Source organism: Ursus maritimus, unplaced genomic scaffold (genome assembly GCF_017311325.1).
Source record: "Ursus maritimus isolate PB19 unplaced genomic scaffold, ASM1731132v1 scaffold_7, whole genome shotgun sequence".
In the NCBI taxonomy this organism is placed as follows: domain Eukaryota; kingdom Metazoa; phylum Chordata; class Mammalia; order Carnivora; family Ursidae; genus Ursus; species Ursus maritimus.
In genome coordinates, this window is record NW_024426885.1 from 8,199,146 (window position 1) to 8,225,002 (window position 25,857).

Below are 25,857 nucleotides of genomic sequence, written 5' to 3' on the forward strand. Positions count from 1 at the left end.
CACACAGGTGGGTGCTTAATAGGCGTGTCTGGGCAGGTGCGGCGATGCAGGGGTCACGAGGGGGCCGGCTGGCGCGCTGTGGTTCTGCTCTTGCAGATTCGCTTGGCAAGTGCAGGACTGACGTCGTTTTGACCCAGAAGTAGCCCTGGTTCGTGTGCCATCGTTGCCAGTACGTGAATGATCCGTGGGACCCGGTACCAGCCCCTGACCCCAGAGGGCAGCCACGCGGCTGAGTGCGGAGCCTCAGAGGCCCCCCCCCTCCTGCATGTGGTGCTTGCCACTTGGTGTTCTCTGGCCCACAGGGGTCGTGCGCTCCATTTCCGGGTGCTTGCAGCTCAGTTCCTTTGCCCGAGGGCCGTTGTCCCGGCAGCCAAGCTGCTTCCTCTGTTCCTTCCACCCTCTTCTAGATTGCTCCTTTCAGTTGTAGTCACCCCCCCTTTTTTTAGAGTCCAGTCCTATCACTGTGGCTGTATTTAATTTTTTAAAGCAACTCCTATGTTCTCTTAAGTGTGCCACTGTTTTGTAGAATTTTTTTTTTAAGTCTTCTGATTACATAGATTTTGAGTAGTCTGGCTAGAACTCTTATTTTTTCTGTGACGTCAGTTTTTAGAGTGCACGTTTTGCAGACGGAGCTATAATTGAATTGCATCTGCCACATTATAGCAGAAACACGTTTGTCTTTGTTCTCTTGAGCCGCTCTGACGATATCCTATCTCCAGGGGCTTGTAAACTACACGGCCTTCTTTCTCACGGTCCTGGAGGCTGGGAGGTCCGAGGTCAAGATGCCGGCAGACCGGGTGTCTGGAGAGGGCTGGCTTCCTGGCTCACAGATGGCCACCTTCTTCACCTTCTTCTGTGTCCTCAGGTGGTGGAAAGCACTAGGGGCTCTGGAGCCCTCTTTTATAAGGGCTCTAATCCCACTCACAAAGGCTCCACCCTCATGCCTCTTCACTTCCCTGAGACCCTGCCTCCCCACACCATCACCTTAGTTTTTTAACATACGGACACGCATGGTCTGTCTGCGGCACTCTTTTTTCCTCATTTTGAGCAGGAGACTTTGGAAGAATAAAAGCACCTTATTACTCCACTTAAAACCTCTTTTTTTTTTTTTTTTGCAAGTGGAATTTTACTGATGTTGATTTAAAAATACAAGCTTAGAGGGGTGCCTGGGTGGCACAGCGGTTAAGCGTCTGCCTTCGGCTCAGGGCGTGATCCCGGCGTTCTGGGATCGAGCCCCACATCGGGCTCCTCCGCTATGAGCCTGCTTCTTCCCCTCCCACTCCCCCTGCTTGTGTTCCCTCTCTCGCTGGCTGTCTCTATCTCTGTCGAATAAATAAATAAAATCTTAAAAAAAAAAAAAATACAAGCTTAGAGAAGAAACCCAAGTTCACAGTTCTTCATATTGAGGGAAGATAGATCTTCCAAGAATTCGAGGAAGAGATCTAGTTCAGCAGGCTGGCAGAGGCTTGTCCTCTCACCTGTGATTGTTCTTCCAGCCTGCCCACGATCCTCTAACACCGACCCACTTGGGAGCACGTGATCTTGTGGACTTCTGCTCCAGGAGCAGCCACAGGCAGAATAGAAATGAGCATTTCAAGTCTCAAAGAGAACGTTTTGGCAATGACCTCTAAAGTCACTCTTGAATCATCCTTTGCCTCTAGTCGGTCTGAGGAGGTGGCTCTGTACTCAGGTGGGTCGTTTAATGGCAGCTCATCACGTGTCCTGTCCTTCCAGAATCTTCTGAAGACCCCAAGAGATTTTCCATGGCTCGTAAAGTAAGCAAGGTGGAGTCCAAGACGGCGCCACTCCCTGAGTGATTTATCCCCCCGTTATGATGTCAGATGCTTCCATCGCCGCAAATCGTTGAGCAAATTAAAGCCACACTTGCCACTTCTGAGGGCTGGGTTTCGATTTCATTCTTGAGACTCCAAAACTATGGTAGGTAGGAGCCTGACATGGATCAGAAGAGCATGGCTGGAACTCAGGATACTACCACGATTCGTGCCTAGAGCTGGGAATGCAAGACAGTCGGTACTCAGATCAGAGTTTTGAAGAAAGAGTTGACATTTTGAGGTCACAAGAACAAACTTGGCTCCCTGCATGAACACCTCCAGATGTCTCTGTGGTGCCTGCTCATGGTCACGTGGCGTTCTGAGGCCCATGTCTTGTCTCGCTGGAGTTTGACCCCCAAGAGAAGTTCACCTCTGGTACCTCTCCCTCGAGGAAATGTCTGGTTATAATGAGAGCATCTGTCCGAGCCATTTCTCAGTACCACTGACACCCACCACAGTGCCTCTTGTTAGTCATGCCATTAAAGGAATCCTCTGGAGCACCTGGATGCTGAGATTAGGATCCAGTTCCAATGTTCGGATAATCTTTTTACCTGAAATGAAGTGTAAGCCTTGAAGACGGCCGAAGCCCGTGGCTTCAGATGCAGACCCTGGGAAGGCGGGAAGATGCTTATAGAACATCGAGCCGGCCTTCATCATGGTGTCTAAGCTGGTGTGCGTGGGCACATCCCGTCGTCTGTCTCCCTGTCTCCTTTGCCCTTGAGACACCTGGGGCTCCACTTTGCCCAAATGTGGGGGCCACCTAGGGCCCGCTCCTGCTTATCAGTGGAGTCGTCTGCACCCAGAGTCCTCTGACCCCACAGCCTGTCTTCTCTGGGTCCCGCTGCTCTGGGTGCTTGGCCTCCGGTCTGTTTCTGGCTGCACAAAACCCTGCCGTACCTCTCTGGGTCCTAGGGGGGGCTGTAAGCGGGCTAAGTGCTGCAGAGACAGAAGTAATCGCGGTGGGGATCGCTTCCAAACCGAGGAATGTCCTGCTTGCTCCGATAAAGGGATTTTGTGCTCTCTCTGGCTTTAAGAAGCAGTCTGGGAGACGGTGTTTGGAGGCCAAAATGCTGGAATTTTGGATGTTTGGATTTTTATGGGAATAACAGGACCAAATATTCTAAATCATGAGTCTCTTGGAAAATTGAAAAGGAGAATTTACCAGAATGATGATAATGCACTGTTCTTATTCTCCAGAAGCTTGCGTCATGAACACCCGAGCAGGAAAAGGGCAAAGAGTAGAAGAACAGGGAAACAAAAGGTAGGGGCCCTTTGGGGCTCCCCAGCCTGTGAACCGCAGATTATTAAGAAACCACAGGTCTTTCTGGTTCGGATGCCTATTCTGTTATTTGCTGTGTGAATTTTCTGGACTATTTTATTAAATCTCATTAAATTGATGTTTCATTTCATCTTCAGTGTACTTGGAGGGAAACTCTGTTTTGGAGATAAGGAAATTGGAGTCAGAGGTTAAATGACCTGCCCCAACCCCACAGCTAATAAATGCCGAGCTGAGACTCGAATGCAAGGTTTCTGGCCGCATTTTCACCCTTTGTTATCTCCGGTACCCACGAGAAGGTTCGGCGTGTTCTCCAGCTGTGGCCTTGGCTGGCATCCCATCCTGTGACTCATCTCCCTGACTGCTGACTTGAGCGTCCCCCAGTACCTTCCAGGCCCCACCCTGGCAGGGCCCAGAGGAGCCTAAGGGGCGCCAGCAGTCCCGGGCACGGGCATCGCGTCCATTCGGCTGGCACGAGCAAACTCGGCCTCTGCAAATACTGACTCGTGGGGGTGGGTTGTCTGCGTAGCCACGCGCGGGCCAGCCTGGCTATCTTCTGGACGTGGACAGGTGGGAGGCGGTGTGCTGGGCATTTTACGCCAGGGCTTCCATGAGCACAACACGGCACAGGTGGAGAGGCCTGTGTGAGGAGGGGATGGAGGAGAGGGACAGAGCGAGGAGAAGAGAAAGAAAGGAGATCAGAGCAGACGCTTTGATTGACTGGGAGATCGGTCGATTGATTGATTTCATTAACACAAACCCACCTCTAGTCCTGGGGAAACCGTGAGGAGCAAGAATAGAAATAGTTCTGATATTTTAGCAGATCTTTAGGGAGGATCTGCCATACGCTGCGCCCTGTCTAGCCGCTCGGGATACTTCAGAGACCCCACGGACACAGATCCTTGCCATCTGAAACCTTCCATTCTAGTGGGGGAGGCACGTAAAAGCAGGGAATGTAATAAAATAGAGCTTTTCTAGTGTGTCAGAAGGTGGCGAGTGTTCTGGAGAGAACACACGACAAACTTAGAGCTGGCAGTGGGGGTCAGGAGGGCTAGCTCTCGGGAGGGGGCAGGCTGTCCTTAAAGGTAAGCAAGGGAAGCTTCATTGAGGAGGTGGTACTGAGGCTGAGTTGGCTTGAAGGAGATCATCAGGGAGTCAGGCAGCTGTGGGAGGAGCACTCCAGGCAGTGGGAATGGCTTGAGCAAAGGTCCTGTGGTGACCGCATACATGGTAGCACGGAGGAGCAGAAGGCTGGTGTGGCTGGAGCAGGGTGAGCCTGCGGGGAAGAAGGCTCAGGCCTGGCGGGAGCACTGGAAGGACTTTGCCTTTGGCTTTTATTCTTAAGTCAATTGGGGGAGCGCTGGCAAGTTTTGGGGCACAGGAATGACATCCTGTGATTTCCAGGTGAGAAGGACCAACCCAGTTGTTGTGTTGACTTAGGGGAGCAGTGTGGAAGCAGGGAGGCCTGTTGGGTTGTGGCTTCGGCACCCCAGACCGGAGACGGTGCAGGCTCTGGCTGTGACAGGAGCGGCGGAGGCGGTGGGAGGTGGTGGTATTTTGGATATTTTGAAAGCAGGATTTTCTGATGGGGCTGGATGACATCCGGATGAGAGGTGTGAGAGAGAAGAAGGGGAGTCAAGGATGCCTCTGGTGTTTTTTGGCCTAGCCCTTTGACAATCTAATGGGGAAGTGAAACTATTAAAAAGAGAGATCAAGGGACGCCCGGGTGGCTCAGTCGGTGAAGCATCTGCCTTCGGCTCAGGTCATGAGCCCGGGTCCTGGGATCGAGTCCCGCATCGGGCTCCCTGCTCAGCGGGGAGCCTGCTTCTCCTTCTGCTTGTGGCTCCTCCTGCTTGTGCTCTCTCTCTCTCCCTCTCTGACAAATAAATAAGTGAAGTCTTAAAAAAAAAAAAAGCGAGATCACCAGTGAAGGCATGACCAGAGCCTGGGATGAGCCTGAGAAGGAAGCACCGTGTTTTCGTTTCCTTGGGCAACCGGAAAAGCCCCACAAACTGGGCAGCTGAAAACAACAGACATTTATTCTGTCACAATTCTGGAGGCTGGAGGACCAACACTGAAGTGTTAGCAGGGCTGCTCTCCCTCCAAAGCCTCTGGGGACGAGGCAAGGCTCCTTATGTGCCTCCTCCGGCCTCTGGTGGCCCGGGCATCGCGTGGTGTCCCTGGGCTTATAGCTGCACCACTCGCGTCTCCGTCTCCAGGGTCACATGGGGGTCTCCGCGTGCCCCTGCATCATCTTCCCTCTATGTGTGTCTGTCTCGGTGTCCAAATTTCCCCTTCTTGTAAGGACACCAGTCATCAGATTTAGGACCCATCCTACTTCACTGAGCTAATTTCATCGGCCATGACCCCTTTCCCAAATAAGGCCACACTCTGAAGTTGCAGGGGTTAGGACTCGTATATATCTTTAATTGAACCCGTAACACTGCGGTTCTCTATGCTCAGTAAACCTGCCTCAGACTGCAGATCAGGGAGACTTCCCTGTGGGTGGGTCCTTGGGCTAAGACTTGAAGTAGGACGATCACCAAAGAGGCTATCAGACGAAAGGTTGGTGGAGGGGGCAAGAATTCCAAGTCGAAGGGAATGGTATGTACAAAGGCCCTGTGGTTGTAGGGAACAAGATGTTCTCTATCATTACTCATCTAGGAAATACAAGATACACAATGACGTATGGCACATAGGCACCAGAATGGCTTTAAGGAAAAAGGACAGTATGAAGTGTAGGCGAAGAAGGGGGACAACAGGAACTTCTATACAGTGCTAAAAATGTAAAATAGTACAGATTTGGAAATGTTTTTGGAATATCTACTGAAGCTCAACATTCTCATACCTGTTCGTCTAACAAATTCACCCTTATGCCTAAAAGAAACGCATTCTTATGTACACGATAAGGCCGGGACAGGTAGGTTCATGGCATCATTATTCATGATAATCCAAAATGGTAACAAGATATGTGTCCATCAACATACAATGAATGAGTCACGCTATATGCACACGATGGAATACTTTACACCAGCAAAAAGGAATACGTGCTTGCTATCCGTGATAATATGGATTGATTTCACAGATATAACATCAAGCATAAGAAGCCAGACACAACAGAGTAGTTATAGTATGTTTCATTTACATAAATTTTTAAAAAAGATTTTATTTATTTATTTGAGAGAGAGTGAGAAAGCGGGAGAGAGAGAGAGAGAGCATATGAGCAGAGGTGGAGGGGCAGAGGGAGAAGCAGACTCCCCTCTGAGCAGGGAGCCTGTTGTGGAACTCGATCCCAGGACCCCGGGATCATGACCTGAGCCGAAGGCAGACACTTGACCGACTGAGACACCCAGGTGTCCCATGTACATAAAATTAAAAAACAGAAAAACCAATCTCTGGAAATGGAAGTCAGAGTAGAGGTTATCTTTGGCAGGTGATACCGGGAGGTGGCCAAAGGGAGGCTGTGGCAAGCTGGTTGTGTTTATACCTTGATCTGGGTTTGGACACATGGGTGAGTGTGCAGTAAAATTTATCGAATCTCGGACTCACGCACTTTTTTGTATATATTTTATTTGTAAAAATTTTATTTCAACTTTTATTGAAACTTGAAATAACAATAAAGTCATATATCTATTCTCTTGCTTTACCATCATATTTCAGAATTACCTTTTCTTTGGTTCTTAATAATTTTAATTCCAGTACACACATACCTTGGAGATATTGTGGGTTCGGTTCTAGGCCACCTCAATAAAGTGAATGTTGCCGTAAATGGGGGTCAAATGAATTTTTTGGCTTCCCGTTGCATGTAAAAGTTATGTTGACACTATACCACAATCTATTAAGTGGGCAACAGCATTATATCTAAAAAATAAAGTGTATACCTTAATTAAAAAATACTTTATTATTAAAAAATGCTAACCATCATCTGAGCTTTCGGGGAGTCATAATTACTGATCACAGATCACTGAAACAAATACAATAATGAAGAAGTCTGAAATACTGTGAGAATTACCAAAATGTGACACAGAGACATGGAATAAGCAAATGTAATTGGAAAAATGTCACCAATAGACTTGTTCGATGCAGGGTTGCCACAAAACTTCAATCTGTAAAAAAACCCATAATATCTGTGACATGCGATAAAGTAAAGCACAATGAAACCAGGTGTGCCTGGGCAGGACTACCATTTAGTTACTAAAATGATTTTAATATTTTTACATAACGTAAACATCAGATTCTTTAGGGGAGTAATTTTTAAAAATTTTTAATTGAGGTGTAATTGACATACAACATTACATTACTTTCAGGTGTACAATACAATGATAGGATATTCGTACATATTGTTGTTATTTGTATATATTGCGAAATAATCACCATAGTAAGTCTGGTTAATATCCATCCTTATACATAGAAACATTTATTTAATTCAATGAAAACTGTATTAAAAAGCTGGTAAATCATAGGAGGTATATTTGATTTAAACTTTAAAAGTGAATGTTAAGAATATGGTGAATGAAATTAGGTGATGAAGGAGAGGAAGGGGACATAGCAGGGGGTAGAAATGAATTCATTACTGCCTATAGTAGGGAGTCAACAGAGACTTTCTAAGAAAATATAGAATTAAGCATGTTGCACAAAGGTGTGTAAGTTATGTAGTTATTAAATTAACCACTGAAACAAAGACGCACCTTTAAAATTTTTAGAGGATAAGAAAGGAAACTGGTGAACATGGGGGGGAAGAGAGAGGCAAACCAGGAAACAGACTCTTAACTAGAGAGAACAAATTGAGGGTTGCTGGAGGGGAGGTGGGCGGGGGGATGGATGACATGGGCTGTGGGGATTAGGAGGGCACTTGTGATGAACACCGGGGGATGTGGGGGAAGTGTTGAATCACTAAATTCTACACCTGCTACTAATATCACACTCTATGTTAACTAACTGGAATTTAAATAAAAACTTGAAACAACAACCACAGAAAAACCAAAAACAAACAACCCCCAAAAAGAGTAATAAAGAAAGAGTAAAAATCACTTATAGTGCCAACAAAAAATAAAGTATATCAGAGGAAGCATGGACTTAAAACCAAGAAAACAGCTCAGTAGTCAAAGATGAAGCACCAGCAAAAGAAGCAGGAAAAATACAGTATCTGAGAAAAGCTGATGACTCTTGATGACAAAGAACATTCGTCTGTGGGCTAAGTTGACCGCTCACTTGTTAGTAGAAGAAAACTAACTTAGGTTGTATCATAAAGCGAATTCAGCCACAGATGTCAGCAGATAATGAGCCTGGAACAAAGTGAGTCATGCTTGTACCCCCGTGGCTCCGTCTACTGAGTGTGGACTGTGTGCCAGGCACAGTACAGGACTTCCATAGGACTTGTGAAGTCCTTCCTATGCTCTATTTCTGTCCCTATGTTACAGCCCAATGGCGGTATCCAGATAATGAGCCATAGCCAGGACTTGAACTTAGCCCCCATGGGACCCCAGAGGCTGTTCCGTGCTGTGCTGCCTCCCTAGAGTGTAGGAGCAAATCTCTATCTTTATGTGGATTGCTGACAGGTGAATAAATAATTGTTTGAGAATTAAACTAGTTATTCCTTTGAGAGGCGATGTTTCCCGTGTTTTAGTGGAATTGAATTAGAATATTGACGTGAAAATCCTTTACCATCTTTTTCCATTAGTACATTCCTTCCCCTGTCTTTTCTTTTTTTAAACAAGTGGCTTATGGTGTATTTAATAGATTTTACTTTAAGATGTTTTACATTTCAAGCTCTAGGTCTTTGTTGTTTTCCTTTACCAGTGCAAGGACCTATTTAAGATATGATTTTGGGTTTTAAAAATCACTTCAAAAACAATGAATATTTCTTTTCAACCAGCTCTACTGAGGATTGAAGTCTGAACTGGGACAAGATAGTCTGCTGATTTGCAGAAGAATCAGCTGATTTGTACCTGGGCAGTTCAACGGGTTTATCAAAGGTCTATCACAGAGGTTTACCGCAGGAGATATGCTGGGCAGATGATGGCCAGGATGGGAGGTGTGGGAGGGGTGTGGGAGATTAACTGTATTGATCATATGTCACACCTGACATTTTTAGGTAATGCCCCCCTCCAGCGGAGGTACCTCGTTGGTAACATGTAAAGTTTCAGCCCCTGCTTCTAAGATTTTCCTCAAAGATATTTTAAAATAACTAGCACATTATTCTGTTTTTGTCCTAATAGTCCTGGGCTATGTCTGCACAGTGGCAGCTGTAAATCAATTATCCTGGAATTGCTAAAGAGTTATATTCACTTGGATATCGCTTTTTAATTCATTCCAGATGCTTCTGTAGAGAGGCAGCCCATGATTATGAATTATAGTGCAGATCAGTGACTTTACAACAGCATAGTAATTTTGAGATTCATTGTTTTCTTTTCTTTCTTTTTTTCTTTTTAAGATTTTATTTATTTATTTGACAGAGACAGCCAGCGAGAGAGGGAACACAGCAGGGGAGTGGGAGAGGAAGAAGCAGGCTCCCAGCAGAGGAGCCCAATGTGGGACTCGATCCCGGAACACTAGGATCACACCCTGAGCCAAAGGCAGACGCTTAACGACTGCGCTACCCAGGCGCCCCGCGATTCATTGTTTTCTGCATATACTGTAAGGCAGAGCGCTTTTCATGATGCCCAGTGTGTAGCAGGAGCTCTGTCGACACCTGGAAAATGGAAGAGTAAACAAAGCAGGCTTTACGCCAGTCGCCCTCTGGATCCGTGCGTGCCTTTCCCTTCGCTTTTTAAAATTCAAATTTATATTAATCAGTTTTGTAAGCAAGTAGTTTGACAAATCAGAGTGTTAAAGGATGATTTAAAAAACCCCAGAGAATGGTGGTTGCCAGGGGCTGGGGAAGGGCAGGTGGGGGCGGGTAGGACAAAGGATACTGACTTTCAATTATAAGGGGAATAAGTTCAGAGGATTTAACGCACAGTGCATTACTGTGGTTAATTATATGGTACTGTGCACTTGTAAGTTGTTGAGGGCCGATCTTAAGCATTCTCAGCACATAAAAAGTTAACCCGGAGGTAATCGATGTGTTAATTATCTTGATCTTGGTAATCATTTCACAGTGTATATGTACCTTGTACACTTAAAGTAGAGCAGATATTTATGCCTGATATAGTTACGTAATATATTAAATATAGAATTATGTTTGTCAATTATTCCTCAATAAAATGGGAAAAAACAAAAAACAAAGGTGCCTTGCCAGTGCACCCCCATACCTACCCACCCCCTGAAGCCATCACATGTTGTAAATGAGGCAACTTACTCCAAACTCCTTTTAATTGTTTCTTTGGGAATTCAAATATTTCTACTTTATTAAGTGGGTGGGGGTAGGGGTAGAGGGAGAGGGAGAGAGAGAATCTTAAGTAGTCTCGACGCCCGGCATAGAGCCCAGTGCGGGGCTCAGTCTCATGACTCTGAGATCATGACGTGAGTCAGAACCAAGAGTTGGATGCTTCCCGACTGAGCCACCCAGGTGCCCCAAATATTTATTTCTAAATAGTATGCACGTATTGATATGTATTGATTTGTAGATTTTTGACTTTTTATTCTGAATTCCTATTATAGGATGAAAGTTTCAGCTCATTGTTATGACCCCTTTACCTTAGCCTCTTTAATCCTTCCAGTAAAATTATATCTCAAATTTTGGTAAATCTACATTAAAGGTTTTCATTATTAGGACTGTGTAAATATGCTTACTACTTGAGCCAAGAAATAGTGCAGTTTTGAGCCAAGAGAGACACACTGTATATCCTTTCTTGACAACTTTTTGTTTTCCTAAAGCTGCTTATATTTTTTTTAAAAAAATTCCCATGCCCTGTAATAGGTCGGGGTCTGTAAAATACCCTTTAATACGATTTTCTATAAGGTCAAACCTGTTCAATGATTTTTAGTCTCACAGTTGTTTTTTATGTTTCTGTAAGACATTCCTCCAGGAGCCCTTGACCTGCCGTGTTGTGAATGGCTTGCTTTCCAGGTCTTGATACAGCTGTTCTCCTGGGACTATCTCCTCCCTCATTCTGGAAATTCTCTCCTATGTTGGCGCCCTTGATTTTTGGATCTCGTATCTTCTTTTTAGTGTTCTGCCTCATTTTTGCGGAACGCATTCATTTTACAGCTTTATGGAATTGGTGCGTGAGGAATTTTTGGAGAATCTGTGAATCCAAAAACGTCTTTATTTTACCATCGCAATGGACAGTTCGGCCGAGTGTAAAATTCATGGTGAAAAGTCTTTTCCTTCAGGATTTTGAAGTCATTATCCCTCCGTTCTTTGAGCTTCAGATGTTGCTACTAGGAATTCTGGTACTATGCTGGTTCCTTTGGCTTGGTTTTATGTATTTTATTTTTTGTTTCCTCTTTGGAATCTTCTAGAATCTTCTCCATGTGTGATGTTTTGAAGTTTCACAGAGATATGTCTGGGTGTGGGTCTTATTCATCGTAGTGGATTCTTAGTGTTTTGGAGACTTAAAACTTACAGATGTGGGACATTATTCGCTTATAGTATTTTTTTTTTGTAACTTCCTTCTCCGCTCTTATTTTTCTTTGATTGCCCATTGTTGCTGGAATGTTCACATTGCAAGAGTTCCTTTTTCCTTTCTAAGAATATCCTTCTTTTGTTTTATGCAAGAGCTACTTTTTCAAGGGATAGTCATCACAATTTCTTTGAGATTTTCTTCTGTTCCCCATTATATTTTTAGTTTATTTAATTTCTGTTTGTTGGAAGCCTGGCTGCCTTGTGTCCTGGAGCTGGAAGGAGGAGGGGAGCTGGGTGTCTCACTCTTCAATCTGCTGCTACCCACTGACTGAGTTCCCGTGTTTATCTGTCATGTCATCCCTGCCCTCCAGTGTCTGGAGCCCCCAAATGCAGAGCCTTTAGGATTGTTTGTTTTTTTTAAGAGAAAAATTTCAGGTCTTCTGTGGGGTGGGGAGCTCTGTAGACAGAGCTCTGTGGGAATCTATTTTTTTTTAAAGGTTTTATTTATTTATTCGACAGAGATAGAGACAGCCAGCGAGAGAGGGAACACAAGCACGGGGAGTGGGAGAGGAAGAAGCAGGCTTATAGCGGAGGAGCCTGATGTGGGGCTCGATCCCAGAACGCCGGGATCACGCCCTGAGCTGAAGGCAGATGCTTAACCGCTGTGCCACCCAGGCGCCCTGGGAATCTATTTTTTTATACATATTTTGAATCCGTTCCCTGTTTTCAGCCCTGCCTTGCCTTTCAAGCTACCTAGGAGTCTAGTTTCTGAGCTTTTTGAAGCTCTGACTTGCTTCTCACCCGTGTTCCCCTTGTAAGCTCGCATCTCCTTCTCTTGCTGGGTCATTCGGGACGCCTCCATCTGATTTCTGTCTTCATATATTATACTTTGGAGATGATAAATGTCTTCTAGTTTTGTCAGAGATCAAGGTTGTATTTCTTTATCTTATTTTCTTTGAGGGGAATTTTTGAGAATAGAGCACAGAGAAATCAACATTTATTCTATCATCTTGAAACAGAAAACTCCCATTTGTTTTTTGTTTTGTTTTAGAGAGAGAGAGATTGGGGGGAAGGGGCAGAGGGAGAGGGAGAGAGAGAGAATCTTAGGCAGGCTTCACATTCAGTGCAGAGCCTGACTCAGGGCTCGATCTCACAACCCCGAGATCACAACCTGAGCCGAAATCAAGAGTTAGTCTTTTAACCATCTGAGCCACCCAGGGACCTCAGAAGAATCCCATTTGATCTAAAATAGATAGTATCAGGTTTTCTCTCTGTCATGGATTTAATAATTTCCACATTTAGCTTAAGCAAAATTTAGTCTGTTAGATGCATTTTTTTAAGGTAAAGAAATGATGAGTATGACTTAATTGCCTGGAGAAAATTACATTAATTCTTAATTTATTGAGCCCTGTAGTACAAATTATCATTCCACCTTAGTGCTGTTTTCAGGACTAGCTTATACTCTAAGGAATCCCACTTTTTATTCCATCAACTTCTGATAGAAATTTCTCCATCATTGTGAAGTCTCCCCTGCATTTTTGAACAGAACGGGATGAGTGTACCTGTCTCTTGGTCTCCAAGACGTCGTCCTGGCGTCACGGATTGCGCCATGCTGGACTTCGGTGACACCTCTGGGACTGGCCCCTCCTCTTTCACCAAATCCTTCCAGGCGCTTGCTTTATAAATTCGTAATTGATTTTGCAGAGGCAGCTGTCACTTCCCTGTGAGTCAGCTTCGGAAAGGGCCTTCCAGTCCCCTGACACCTTACTGCATTTAATCGAATGTCTAGTGTGGCTCAGGAAGAGCTGAGATCAGCAGCAGAAACAAAATACCCAGGCTGGCAGAACCAGGAGCCCCCAGTTTAATTCCAAGTCTGAGTCAAGTAGGCTTTCGGTCGAATAGCACGGGGCGGGGGTGGGGGGGAGCTCCTCTGCGTTGTGATTCTCTCAGGCTGAAAATCCCAGGCTCTGTGGCAGCTCTGTTCTCGTCTGCGTAGCCATTGACCAGGTAATCTCCATCTTGGCATGGCTGCCATTTTGTCTGAAACCCTTCTTTTTGGGTCGGGGCTGTCCTGTGTGTTGCACGATGGTTAGCAGCACGCATCCCTGGTCTCTGCCCATCAGTCGTTAGTAGCACACACATCTTCCAGCGGGGACAGCCAAAAATGTCTTCAGACATCGCCAACTCTCCCCTGGGGGGCGACATGGTGGATTCTTGTTGAGGACTTTAGACTACAAGTCTCCTCTTTTTGCAGATTTTGTAGCTCTGTTCCGAATATTGTAGAAAATGTGGCAGCTAGTGCCTGGAATAGTATTGTAATACTTTATAATTTTGTAGAATGTGGGATAATTCATAAAGCATCCATGTTTCCATAATTTGCCAAATAGTCATTGTTTTACATATACTGATAACTTTTATCACGTGCTCATTTTTTTTTTTTTTTTTTTTTAGCCCACACACAGTATGCTGGGGCCTGTTGGAAGCCCTGTCAGTACTCTAAGGGAGAAATGAGTGTTGTCCCCATTTTGGCAGATGGGGAAACTGAGGCACAGAGCGTTTAGGCAAATTGCCTGGGTTTATACGGGGTGCAAGTGGCGGGACTGGGATTCACACCGAGGCAGGAGGACTTCAGAGCACAAGCTCTTAACCAGCACTTCGTGCAGTGCTTGGTTTCAAGGTGCCAAGACCAAACCACGAGCTGTGCACGTAGACTTTAGCCCGTCTGCCCGTTCTGAGCACCAAGGGGGCAGGACTGCACATGTTTTCCAGCTTTCCATTCCTCTTACCCGGGCCAGTACCTGGCAGATAGTAGAGGCAAGGTGAAGGTTGATTTTAATAAATTAAATAAACACCAGTCTTGTGGGCTGTTTATGCAAAAAGAGGAGCCCAGCAAAAACTCAGTATTACGGTTTCTTGGAAGAAGCTAAATGGTGGAATTGTAAGTGTTGACGTGCTAGACGGTTCTCTGTCACTGGGAGGACCCGGCCTTCGGTGCAGAAGTGCAGGGACTGTACCATTAAAACCTCCAGCCGGGGGCAGTGGTCTCCTTGTTGGTGGGAAGTTTTGGGAAATGAGAGCTCCTGTATCAAAGAGTCACCCTCACTTTAACAAAACCCACCGAAGCATGCGTGTGTCCCAGCAGGACACACTTGCACAATTTAGCCTTTCTTGGATGGTTCTCGAAGGCGGAACCTTGTAGCACTGCCAGGTCCTTATCACAGATGCCCCGGACGCCATGAGACCCTGAGGTGCTGGTTAATTGAGAGCTTGAGTTTCTGGAGAATGTTGACTAATGGGTGTTTCTAGTCAGCTTCCCTTGAGATGGTCGTGCTTTCAGGAGATCAAGATATGTGAGTGTTCTGACATTTGCCCTCAAAGCTCTTTCCAGATTGTTTCAGGAGGGGGTGGGAGTGCACGGACTATAGTTTGGTCCTGATATGAGGCTGATGTTCGCTGGTGCAGAGATGGTAGGGCCCTGCTCACGGAAGCCTTGGCCATGTTGTTTGTCTGCTCTAGCCGGACTGTGAGTTTCACATCACTGTTGCCCATTAGAAGGAAGGCTGCCCTAGAATTTGAGCTGAAAGGTGCTCAGAGGGAGGAAAGATGGGCTGGCCTGTCTTTCAAATATCACTTAGACTTTTTTCCTGATTCTGTATTTGTGAAATAGCTATGGGAATAGCCACGGGGTTCGTGTAGAAAGGGTCTTAGTAAATTAGGAAGCTTCACTTAGTTCAGATGTTCTTTCTTTTTCTTTCTTTCTTTCTTTCTTTCTTTCTTTCTTTCTTTCTTTCTTTCTTTCTTTCTTTCTTTCTTTCTTTCGTCAGGGAATCCTCTTTTGAAATGGTGATAATATAGGGAAAATTCCAGAGCAGAAACACCATATACCTTGTAAATTCAGATCAAAAGACTCTTTGATAGCAATAGTAGCCAAAACTCAACACATCAAGTGCCTTAAACACCAGTAAATAAATATTCACTAGATAAACTTACCGTTCAACACTCAGCTCACATAGCACCCCGAACCAGATCTCCCCCAGACCAAGTTAGCCATTATCCTTAGCAGTTTGTTCTGTTCCAGAAATAACACAGGCCCCATTGTGTTTCTAATTCATCTGTTTTCATGTCTTTCTTCTTGCCTGGATGGTGAGGTTCTGGGAGGGAACGATTCACCTTTGTATCCCCAGCACCTGGCATGTGTAGGCTGGTATGTAGGAGACGGTCTGTGCCTGCTGGCTGCATGAGTAATAGGGGAGCTCGTTAAATTTCATCTTCCACACTGGGCAAGAAGAGGACATATCATATTGAAATATTTCCAACTCGTTAATAACAAGCCACTCCATTTTATGATTTAGGATAAGGAGTGTTCAGGGCATGGTGATTTTTTTTTTTTATTTGTCCCCTGCTCATTTTCTTCTACCCACCCCCCACCCCAACCCCTGCAAGTCACATGAAAATATTCATTGATTTTGGGTCTTTCTGAAGAACATTTCTCTTTCTTTCCAGGCAGGTATTAATGAAAATGATTTTTACGATGGGGCGTGGTGTGCAGGAAGGAATGACCTCCATCAGTGGATTGAAGTGGATGCTAGACGTCTGACCAAATTCACTGGTGTCATCACTCAAGGAAGGAACTCACTTTGGCTGTAAGTGTGGGTGGACCTGTGTTTTTCTCGACTCCATGCCTTGGGTCTGATGTTCTAGGGTTTATACAGAGACAGGAAAGATGCAGAGAAGTATCTCGTGATAAGCAATAGAAGGGAAGAAAATTGGAATCTGGACAGGATGCTGGGCGTGCTGTAGACATGAGCATCTCTTGAATGATATTGTCCCCTGTACAAGAACAGAGAGAAGGACCCACATGGCAGGTTGGGCTGAGTAGACAAAGGTGTTATTAAAACAATGCAGTTTAGGCAGGTGGCTGCCATCTTGGATCTGTGATGAATTACTGGTACCCTGACTGGTAGACTGAGCACAGCCTGAGGTGGGAACTCTGAGCAAGCAGTGAGCAATAGGTAACAGGTCCAAGCCACTGTTCTGGAGTAGACGGTATTAATCCTTTAGAATCTGAGGACTGGAAGCTGACAGAGGTTCCCAAATGAAGGACTACTAGAGAAGTAGTAGAAGTGAAGGGTGAGCCAGTGTGAGGCCTGAGAACGAGATGGAGCCCATTTCTCAGAATTGACCTTGGGCCTAGGGTTGGGTCAGTAACAAGATGACCCAGTAGTAATCCTAAGAGAGGTAGTCTCCATCCTGTGGTACACACATACAATGGAATATTATTCAGCCTTAAAAGGGGCGGACATTTTGACACCTGCTACACCATGGATGAGCCTTGAGGACATTACGCTAAGTGGGATACACCACTCACAAAAGGATAAACGTTGTGTGATCCCAATGTGAGATTCCTTGGTGGCCTCCAGGGCCTGGAGGAGGGGGAATGGGGAGTTATTGTTTAATGGGTGCAGAGTTTGGGGTGATGGAAAGTTCTGGAGCTGGATGGAGGCAATGGTTGCACAAAGATGTGAATGCACTGAATGCCACTGAATAGTACACTTAAAAATGGCTGAAAAGGCATGCAGAGACTGGGCGCTAGGCAAGGCCTAGAAGGGACCACAGGACCTTGGGTGCTTTCTGAATTTAAGTGAGAATTTTCAATTCCTCTAACATCTGATTACAACTGAGAAGCCAAGGGCACGCACAGATGCCTTCCACGCTGACATAGGAAACTGGCCCAGTTAGCGAAGACCCCTCCTGCCCTGCCTGCCTCACCTTTCTGTCTGTGCCACACTCTCGAATTTCATTTCAGCATTTGCTCATTACCTCTTGGCAGTCGTGTAAAATCTGTCTGTAATTTGTTGATTCGATTAATTTTTAATTCCTGGAAAGGTCAACATTAATAAATAAACCAGGATAAAGGAAGGGAACCTGACATCTGTGCCCACATTTAACTGCCTGTCATTGTCACTATAAAGGGGACTTTCTTACATAGTGACAATTGTCAGGCAGTGACTCATCATCTGTTTTCCTCTGAGCTTTTTTATTGTAAAGACGATATTGTAACATCCAGCAACATTTAAAAACATTACCCATGGTTCCACTGTCCTTAGACAAACATAGTTTTTTTTGGACATATTTGTAATCTTATTACATATGCAATCATGTTATTTTAACTTAAGACTGTATCAAAGCATTTTTCATGCTGTTACTGAGACTTCATAATGATCATTTTTTAATAGCCTGTAATTTACTCAGCCGTGGGCCGGCCACCTTCTCAGTTTTCTGGTATCACATATCATTTTGCAAGAAAGCATTTTCTTTTTTTTTTTTTTAAAGATTTTTTATTTATTTATTTGACAGAGATAGAGACAGCCAGTGAGAGAGGGAACACAAGCAGGGGGAGTGGGAGAGGAAGAAGCAGGCTCATAGAGGAGGAGCCTGACGTGGGGCTCAAACCCGGAACGCCGGGATCACGCCCTGAGCCGAAGGCAGACGCTTTAACCGCTGTGCCACCCAGGCGCCCCAAGAAAGCATTTTCATACTTTTTTCCTCCCTTGAATTATGTCCTTCAAATACATTTCCGGAGCTGGGGTAATGTGCATTTTGACAACATTTGGTTATGTATTTGTGATGTTTTGTGTAGAGCATTTTTTTTCACTTTGCTTTTCATCAGCGCCTATATCTGTGCTCGTAATGATGATTTTCGCTCTGTGGTGTACTTTGTGCTCTAATCAGCTTTATTACCACGACAATTGTTTTCACTGTTTAGTTTCTGAAAGGCAAGAATTTGGGGGAAGAAAATGTTGAATTGCTCAAGGGGAATGGAAACTTGGACAGAAAGATTGGTCTGAGATTATCCATAGGGATGAATGAAGGGATTTTACCTTAATGCTTGGATATTAACCCATCTAACCACTGTCATTAGAGAGCCAGTAGTCGAGTTATTGTAGTAGAAAGACAGAGGAGGGGCGCCTGGGTGGCACAGCGGTTAAGCGTCTGCCTTCGGCTGAGGGCGTGATCCCAGCGTTATGGGATCGAGCCCCACATCAGGCTCCTCCACTATGAGCCTGCTTCTTCCTCTCCCACTCCCCCTGCTTGTGTTCCCTCTCTCGCTTGCTGTCTCTCTCTGTGTTAAATAAATAAAATAAAATCTTAAAAAAAAAAAAAAAAGAAAGAGGAGGGTAGGAATAACACTCACATTCCATTTCATCTAGAGCACAAAAACATTTTGGGTAAACAAGAAATTGTGATAGGACAGTACCTTTCTTTGACTTAGCCCAGGACAGGAACATCTTAAAGGGAAGACAAGGGATAGAATTGCTTTTAAGAGTCAGGTGGGTTTTGCTTTGTTTTGGTTTTTTGGTCTAAATGTATTTCAAGTCCCATTGTTCTTCAAGGACGTTGGGAAGAAATTTGATGAGTTTCAGTTTGTCTTACCTCCTGGAATAGGACTGTCTCCACTAAGAGCTGAAGAAGAAATAGGACAAGGATACATTTTGGTATCTGAACCTTTTTTCCCCCAGAGGCATGAATAATGCTGGAAGCATTGGGATCTGTCCCAGTATGACCAGAAAACATGTCAGCCATAGCAACCATCAAATACTATCAGTAATGAAGGCAGCAGGTGTCCCTCATTCCCTCTCCCCGTGACCTTGGCCCCACACTGTTCCCAGGACAGGCATCTACGGTGCCGTGTTTAATATTCCTGTTAACAGGCTTCTGTATTTCTCCCTGCTGGTCTGGGAGTACCTTCATGATAGAGGCAATGCCTGGTGGCCTCGCCCTGTACCAGGCATCTATTAGATGCTCAAGTAATGATTTTTTAATGAACGAATATTGTTAGGAAGTAACAAATTGACAAAGGTTCGTTCACAGGGAATGGTAATGAGTTCATTAATCTGCGAGTGTCGGTGACTGAGAACAAGCTTGCAATGGGAGTCGGGACAGGAGAGGGGCCGTGGAAGATTGAGGAGTGACAATTTCTAGCGATGGACGACAGCACGGACAACAGAGTGCCTTTGGAGTCATGTCACGGCTCTTGACTCTTGTGGGTTATGAGATTTCCCTTCTTGGAACCTCAGTTTGCTGCCTGAAATAAGATAGCTATTCTCTTATCAGGTGAAGATCTGGTGGAGGTCAAATGAATTGTTACAATGTTTTAAAATTACCCTGCACATAGTAAGTGCTCAGTAAATGTTAGTTTCATCCCTCTGCATCTCTTTGGATTTATTTAAAACAGTGGCTTGGAAGCTTTATTTTTAGCCACAGAAACCTTTGGAGGATACAGGAGGCGAGGCTGCCCTGTGCCAATCTGGGGGGTGGAGGGGAGCTTTGCCTGCCTGGCCCTCCCTTCCGCCCATCGTGAAGCAGCCCTGGAGGAAGCCTTCATCCAAGTAGCTCCAGTAACAAGCATACTGAACAGCCCGTGGGCCCTCTGTGCCGCTTACAACCCTGCCAGCTCCTCCAAAGGCCCATGGTGCTTCCTGAATCTTGCTGGGTAAAGGAAAAATGTGGAATTCAAACCAAGACAAGCAAAGGCCGAGTAGGAATTAGAGCTTGATTTTTCTAGTTAAACATGCAGAGCCTACCCTCATCCCAGGGGGTTGCATTTTGGCTGGGAATGTTTTAGGAACGGAAGGGCAAGGGGTTGCTGGCCCTTTGAGGTCGGGGCTAGATGGATATTGCTGTTTATAAAGGCTTCTGTCTGGTTGTTAGAATAGGGGAGCATTTTGGGGTTACAGTACATATATATTTAATGCCTTTCATCTATAGGACTTTCATAGTTAGTATTTGTAAGTGAACAGCCATAATCTTTGTTGTTTCTGACATTCTCTTCGTGTGTTTATGGATTCATTCATCTGTCATTGAGCACTCTGTACTAAGCACTAGGGATACGTGGGGGAGCCAGGAGTGGCCTGCCTGCAGGGAGCTTTCAGTCTGGTGGAAGAATCCAGCATGTTCACAGACCCACTAGCACCTGCAAAGTACCCGCCGATGAGGAATGGGGATAGAGCTGTTAACAGATTTGGGATGTAGGCATGAAGGACCATATGGCAGGTCACAAGGTTTAGCCCAGGTCTGTGACTAGTTCATAATCCAGTTGATGAAAAACTATATAATTCTAGTTTTAATAGTTTTTCTATTTGAAAGTAACAAAATAGAATTATTTTCATGATATTGAATAATTTATATTTTTCACCAGTAGAAATTATCCTTCTCCACTGCACTTCGATTTAGTGAAATGTTAGTATACTAATAAAAGCCAATCTTTAATTTCCCTAATTTCGGAAAGTATATTAGACATATGGGTGTTACAGTTACAACCAATGTGATGATTGAAAAGTTAATTATTCTGCTGGAGGTGAGTAGATGCTATAACGACGTGGGCAAGATACAGGCGATTAAAAATAACCAAATGTTTTAAATTTTAATTGTTTAATAAACAAAACGATTCTCATTCTCTTGAGAGTCTATAAATGTGTCCTTAAAGTGAGGTAGCAGTTTGACTGATGGGTTTGTAAGGTGAGGACTGGGAGGTTTCGGCTGGTTGGCTGAATTTTTAAAAAGCAGTCAGGCTCAGTAGAGCCAGAAAAGCCGGGCCCCGGCGGTGAGCCAGGCTTGTGACCGAGGACAGGGGGATGGCAGAGCTGGCTTTATATTTGTCCGTGGAAGGCTGTAGGAAAGGTTCTGAGGGTGCGCCTCCCGGTGCCCAGTTCTGATGGTGAAAGAAAGGAGATGAGGTGCCCCAGGGAGAGGCTTGACTCCCCCTTCTGCGCTGGAGACATCTGTATTTACAGCAGGGGCTGGTGGCCGATGGGGCGCATCGCCGAGGGGCTCGGGGTGGCTGGGAGGAGTGGGACTGACGCTGGTGGGGGAGCTCACCCTGGAAAGGAAGAGGGTCTCCTTGTCCCTTGAGATACTGAAGGTCGGGGAGAAACCCTGAGGTGGATTCACAGCCCTCGCAGCAGAGGGTTGGTCTTACATTCTTACTGGAGCAGGAGGCGGGGTCCTCTGCAGACAGTGGGTGTGGCTGGTTTAGAGGTTGGAAGCTTCTAGCAAGAGGACAGGGAGTGCTCCGCTGGTGTCCGGAGCTCATCGAATTGTAATGGTCCCACTTGGCACTGGGGGCACTTTCTCCACTAGGGGGCGGTAGAGTTGGTGGCTGTTTCCCTGGAGGAGGTTCAGGGACAAGGGCATTTTGGGAGCTGGTAGGGCACAGAGCACCTTTCGAAGGAAGGATGTGAGGTTCTGCTCCAGGGCTGAAGCAAAGGCAGAGGCCTGATTTCCTGGAAGTGAAGGGCAAGTTCAAGGAGCCATTGGGGATGACGAGGCTTTAAAAGTGACACAGCCTTGGCTGGGAGGACAGGGGTCATCTGAAGACTCTACAGGGTCAGTAGAGGTGATGGGCTGGGGGCTGGGGGGCGTGTGAGCGGAGGGTCAGAGAGGAGCGGACGTCTGGAACTCTTGAGGCTGCAGGGTTGGCGCTCCGTGCTGTCCCTGTTGGGAGCGTCTGCAGGACACGCGGGACCCCAGCTCAGGAGAGGTGAGGAGGGGGCGCCTGAAGAGACGGTGGAGTCTGGGAAGGAGGGAAACACAGGGGAGAAGAGACAGAGGCGAACAGAGACGCCACTGGACGGTGTTCATCCAGAGATGGGGCTGGAGAGGGGACCTTCCCGGCACCTGCCTGGCCCGGGGTTCCACCCAGTGACTGGACCTCTGGCTCCCCAATGGGAAGTGTTCACCCAGGCCTCCCTTTCTCTTCAGCTCATCTGGTGTTTTCTGCCTTCATGGCTTTCTCATCCCCCCCACCCCCGCCTCCCAGAAGGCGCAGCGGCTGCCCACCAGGGCGCAGAGGGCAGGGGTGCCGGGGCTGGGGCCGGGAGCTCGGAGGGACGCCCAGCAGTGCCTGGAGCAGAGCTGGAAGGGAGGCTGGCTGGCACATCACCACTCACCTCCTGTTGAGTGTGTGTGTGTGTGTGTGTGTGTGTGTGTGTGTGTGTGTTCGGAACGCCTGGTGCTGTGTCTCCTCACTTACTGCGACACGAGATGTTTGCCACCTGTGGGGGGCTGGGAAGACAGAAGCTTCCAAACTCCTTTCTAACTTCTTTGAAAACTGACAGTTTTGAATTGCTGACTTTGGCACGAAATGCAGGGGTTTTCATGCAAACCTCTGCAAGTTCAAGCAGAAGGCCAGGCATGCAACCATTTCTTCACGGTGTGTTTCCCCAATGCAGGGAGAGTTTGAAATTTAGTAAAACTCTCACTAATGCCCGCATGGCTCGTTCGTGGTTTCCTGGGTGCCAGCGACTGAGAGGGAGGCTCTCAGAAGGTAAAATCCTTGAAATGGAAACAACTCCAGAGCTCCTTCCCGGGGATGGAACTTCTACCTTGCTTTATTCAAGGGTCTTCGTTCCCTAGCTGTGACTCCCCAGGAAACCCTCCAGAAGGTTGCTGGGTACACCCCATCTTTTCTCTCATCTGTTTCCTGGTGGAGGGAGCCCTGCCTGCAGTGGGACCCCTCCCCTGCTTGGCTCACTTCATGCTTCCACCCCTGGACCCACATAGACTTCGTGGATTGCCCCGCTATCTGTCTGACTCATTCCCTTTGCTCCCTGCACCCCTAGCAGGAGCCTCCTCTTTGTTCCATAGATAAAGCAAGCACACTCCTGCCTCAGGGCCTTTGCACTTGCCATTCTGGCTAAAGCTCCACCCTCTTGCATTCAGAGGCTTTTTTCTGACCATTCTTTTGAAACCCACTCTTAATCGCTCTGTGTCCTCCCTTGGCTTTATTTGATGATCTATTTATTGTTGGTACTTGTCCTAATATCACTCCCAGGCAGCAGGTAGGACCTAACTCTTATTTGCCACTAAACCCCCAGTGCTACATAGTGCCCTCCAGAGGGAAAGCCTCAGTGACCGCCGCTCCTGCTGCATCATTCAAAACTGTTCAGATCAGGTCCCGACTCTCTCCTATCCAGAGGCTGCCCAGAATGCACCCCAAGTATGGGGGCTCTTGCATGTGCAGACCACTGAGAAGGAACTTTTCACACCCTCTGGGGATGCAGCTCTCGCATGTCTTCGCTGTCCTTCCTTTTCCGATGACCAGGTCCTCAGGTGGTGTGGGAGGGCGGCCAGGAGCACAGATTCCAGGGTGAGACGGGGATTCCAGACTTCCTAGTTGGCATGGCCCTGCCTATGTTTCTGAGCCTTTCTGTGCCTCAGTTTCTTTATCTATAAAATGATGACAATAGTACCTGCCCCGTGAGGTGGCTGAGGGGACTGAATGAGTTAATACACAGCAGGCAGTTAAGATAGTCCTTGGCACGCAGTGAGTGCCCGGTGGCTGCTGATTTCTTGGTATTTCTTCTGGTCTTTTGTAGAAGGTCCTGCTCACGTGCCAGCCCCTGCCCCAACCCCTCTTTCTTCTCCCCAGCCAGCCCTCTTAGGGCCCTCGGACCACGTCCTCTCTGCTTTCTGATGGCCCTCGCTCCTTCTGTGTGGTCTTCGAGTCCTGAACCTGGGGGCAGCCGCCACCAGCCCGGAGTGGGTCGGTGGTCCAGGTGGGCTCCCAGCCCTTCCCAGCCTGTTTCCTGGTCTGTAGGGAGAGGTGACGACTGCCTCTCTCAGCTTGTTATAATGGAAGATGGAAGCAGTAGCACATTGGGGCCACAGCAGAGACTCCGTGGACCGTGGCCAATGTGATTTATAAAGTGGCCTCACCCTCCCTCTTCCTTGGAGCCCCCTCCCCTAGCGCTTCACAGCTTGAACCTCCAGTGCCTCCTCGTCCCCAGAGGGCACCCAGGAAAGACTAGAACTGGATCAGTCACATTGGAGTGAAGAAGTCGAGCCTGACATTTTGTGAAAACGTTCCTGTGACACATCTGTGTGTTGTTGACATTAATTTGGCTGGCAGGAAATTTCTTTAAATAAAACCACGCTGCTTCCCCATACCAGGGTGGCTGAGCTCTCTGCCTTACTGTACGAGGTGCTGTCAGTAACTCTGCCAGGAACATCCCTGTCTTGTCCCCACTGTGGGGATGAAGAAACTGAGGTTTGGAGAACACAGGTAACTTGATTCTCTCTCTCTGCCTCAGAGCGACTGTACCTGTACTTTCTGCTCCCCCCTCCTCCCACTGTTGCTCACGGTGTTCTCCTACACCTTGAGGCCTCAAGCCCTGTGAATGGACTCGTGGGTGCTTCTGCTTGCAGGGGCTGGGGCCAAAGGGCTTTGCTGGCTGCATCCAGGGCTCACTTACCCTTCGGACACAGCAGGCCCGGTGCCAGGGCCTGGAGACTTTTAGGGGCCTGTGAAAATGTTTAACCTCTTTGAGAAGCTGAATAAAATAGATGAGCTTTTAGATGGAAGAAAATGTTTTAATAGATAATGTTCATATATTCGTCTTTATACTCATGTAGTCAAAAAATGGTTTTTAAAGGAATTTTTTATGGAGGAAGTGGCCTGTGCTCAGCAGAATAGTGGCCTGCCCAGATGTTTATGTCCTAGTCCCAAGAATCTGTGAACGTGCTAGGTTTCATGTCACAGGGGCCTCAAGGTTGCACATGGAATTAAGATTGCTAATCAGCTGACCTTAAAATAGAGAGATGATCCTGGGTTGTCTGGGTGGGCCCAGGGTAGACACAGGGGTCCTTAAAAGTGGAAGGGGGTGGGCACAAGGACAGCTAACGGGACGGCAGCTGTTGCTGGCTTTGGGGCTGGAGGAAGGGGCCCTGAGCTGGGAATGTGGGTGGCTTCTAGAAGCTTCCAGGAGATGCACAGCTCTGCTGACATCTTGACCTCAGGACTTCTGGCCCGCAGAACGGTAAGATAATACATGTATACTATTTAAACCACTAAGTCCGTAGTGACTTTACAGCAGCCATAGAAAACACAGCACCCACAAAGGCAAAAGTTTCTTGGGCCTCCAAAAGTCCTCACGAGGCCTGGCTGCCCCACGGCTTTGCTCTCTGATGCAAGGTCATGCCATGCTAGAGAGCTCCAGCTGCAGGCAGGGACTGCCAGTTAGCTCCATGCTCGACACACGTTTTAACTGAACGGAATTGGGGCCAATTCGCTTCTATTTTTTAGGATTCTTGTGAGCCATTTCTTTGCTTCCTTTTGTCCTGGTCTCTTGAGTGACTCTTCCAGATTTAAAGGGCTTTAAATATCTTCTTTTTACTTTAAGTTCTCTGCTGTGGAGCCCCTCAACTAGGGGAACTGCCTCATCCTTTACCCAAATTTATTG

The 25,857-nt window shown here is 46.6% G+C and overlaps 1 protein-coding gene across 2 annotated transcripts in view; it reads left to right on the forward strand.

Moving 5' to 3' along the window:
• The window catches only part of CPXM2 (carboxypeptidase X, M14 family member 2), a 130,573-nt gene that overhangs the window by 36,117 nt on the left and 68,599 nt on the right, over positions 1–25,857 (forward strand). For both annotated transcript variants that reach the window (XM_040624398.1, XM_008685440.2), the window contains exon 4: positions 16,121–16,260. In XM_040624398.1, the coding sequence (XP_040480332.1) occupies positions 16,121–16,260 (140 nt within the window). The remainder of the gene's footprint in view (positions 1–16,120; positions 16,261–25,857) is intronic.